This window comes from Fibroporia radiculosa, assembly GCF_000313525.1.
Source record: "Fibroporia radiculosa TFFH 294 genomic supercontigs, scaffold13136, whole genome shotgun sequence".
Taxonomy (NCBI): Eukaryota; Fungi; Basidiomycota; class Agaricomycetes; order Polyporales; family Fibroporiaceae; genus Fibroporia; species Fibroporia radiculosa.
The window spans coordinates 89,537-90,866 of NW_012133481.1; the positions used below are offsets into that span (position 1 = coordinate 89,537).

Sequence of the window (1,330 nt, forward strand, 5' to 3'; positions counted from 1 at the left end):
CCTCCTCCCTAATGGCAACATCGAGGCCGGTGTCCGTGCGTGTGTTTTTTTTTCGCCGGCATTTTACGTCAATGATTTCTGCCAGACTGAAGGGTCCACTGCGCAGATATCGCCGACGTCTCACATTTTGTCCACCCTGACGATGCGATGGACAACGAGGCCGCTGCGCGTGGCACGACCGTGTATCTGGTCGACAAGCGGATAGACATGTTACCCGCGCTTCTTGGGACGAACCTCTGTTCTCTTCGGCCATTCGTCGAGCGCTTGGCGTTCTCCGTGATTTGGGTGAGGCGCCTCGGCTCTGAGGAGATGCGTTGTGTCCTAATCGCCGATGGGGCTGCAGGAATTGGCGCCGGACGCCGAAATTGTCAATGTCCGCTTTACCAAGTCTGTCATTGCGTCGAAGTCCGCGTTTACGTACGAAGAAGCGCAGGTGCGCAAAGACGACCCGTGAGTGTGACTGACGGTTGCCCGTGCCAATCTGTGCGTGGAGATCCCCACCGTATCTCACGCGCGCTTCCAGGAAGCTGGACGATGAATTGACGAGAAGTGTGAGGCTTCTGAATTCCCTCGCTCGCCAGCTCAAGGCAAAGAGGATGGCGGCGGGCGCCCTGAACCTGGCGTCGCCCGAGGTGAAGATCCAGCTGGAGAGCTCAGAGTCGTCGGACCCCATCGACGTGGAGCAGAAGGAGCTGCGGGAGACGAACAGCCTGGTCGAGGAGTTCATGCTGCTGGCGAACATCAGCGTGGCAGAAAAGATCCAGGAGGCGTTCCCACAGACGGCCGTACTGAGGCAGGTCGTTTCCCATCGCGACGCGTTCCGTAATGACAGCCACCGTCTAGACGGCACCTGCCCCCGCCGCGGGCGAACTTTGAGAAGCTGCAGGACATTTTGCTGAAGCGCAAGGGCCTGGCACTGGACGTCTCGAGCTCCGGCGCGCTTGCGGCCTCGCTGGATAGGTGCACGGTAAGCGCAGCGCGTCCATGCCCGCGCCGCCGCCCGCGTCTCACCGCCCCCTCTCCGCCCACAGGACCCCGCCGAGCCTGCGTTCAACACGCTGGTGCGCATCATGGCCACGCGCTGTATGCTCGCCGCGGAGTACTTTTGCGCGGGGAGCGTCGCGCGCGACACGTTTGCGCACTACGGCCTCGCGAGCGCGATCTACACGCACTTTACGAGCCCGATCAGGCGGTACGCCGGTGAGCACGCCCCGTCCCCGCCCCCGTCCGCGAGTGGGCACAGAGGCTGACAGAGGGATGCGCGCAGACGTGCTCGTGCACCGGCAGCTCGCGGCGGCGCTCGGGCGCGGGGCGCTGCACGCGAGCCTGC

At 63.4% G+C, this 1,330-nt stretch overlaps 1 protein-coding gene across 1 annotated transcript; it reads left to right on the forward strand.

The window, feature by feature from the left end:
• Positions 1 to 147: 147 nt before the first annotated feature.
• Positions 148 to 1,250, forward strand: FIBRA_07501 (uncharacterized protein; the record flags this gene model as incomplete). Its single annotated transcript, XM_012329181.1, has 5 exons — positions 148 to 285; positions 344 to 450; positions 524 to 785; positions 833 to 967; positions 1,032 to 1,250. 5 exons carry the CDS (start codon positions 148 to 150, stop codon positions 1,248 to 1,250), a joined length of 861 nt encoding a protein of 286 aa, XP_012184571.1.
• Positions 1,251 to 1,330: the final 80 nt, after the last annotated feature.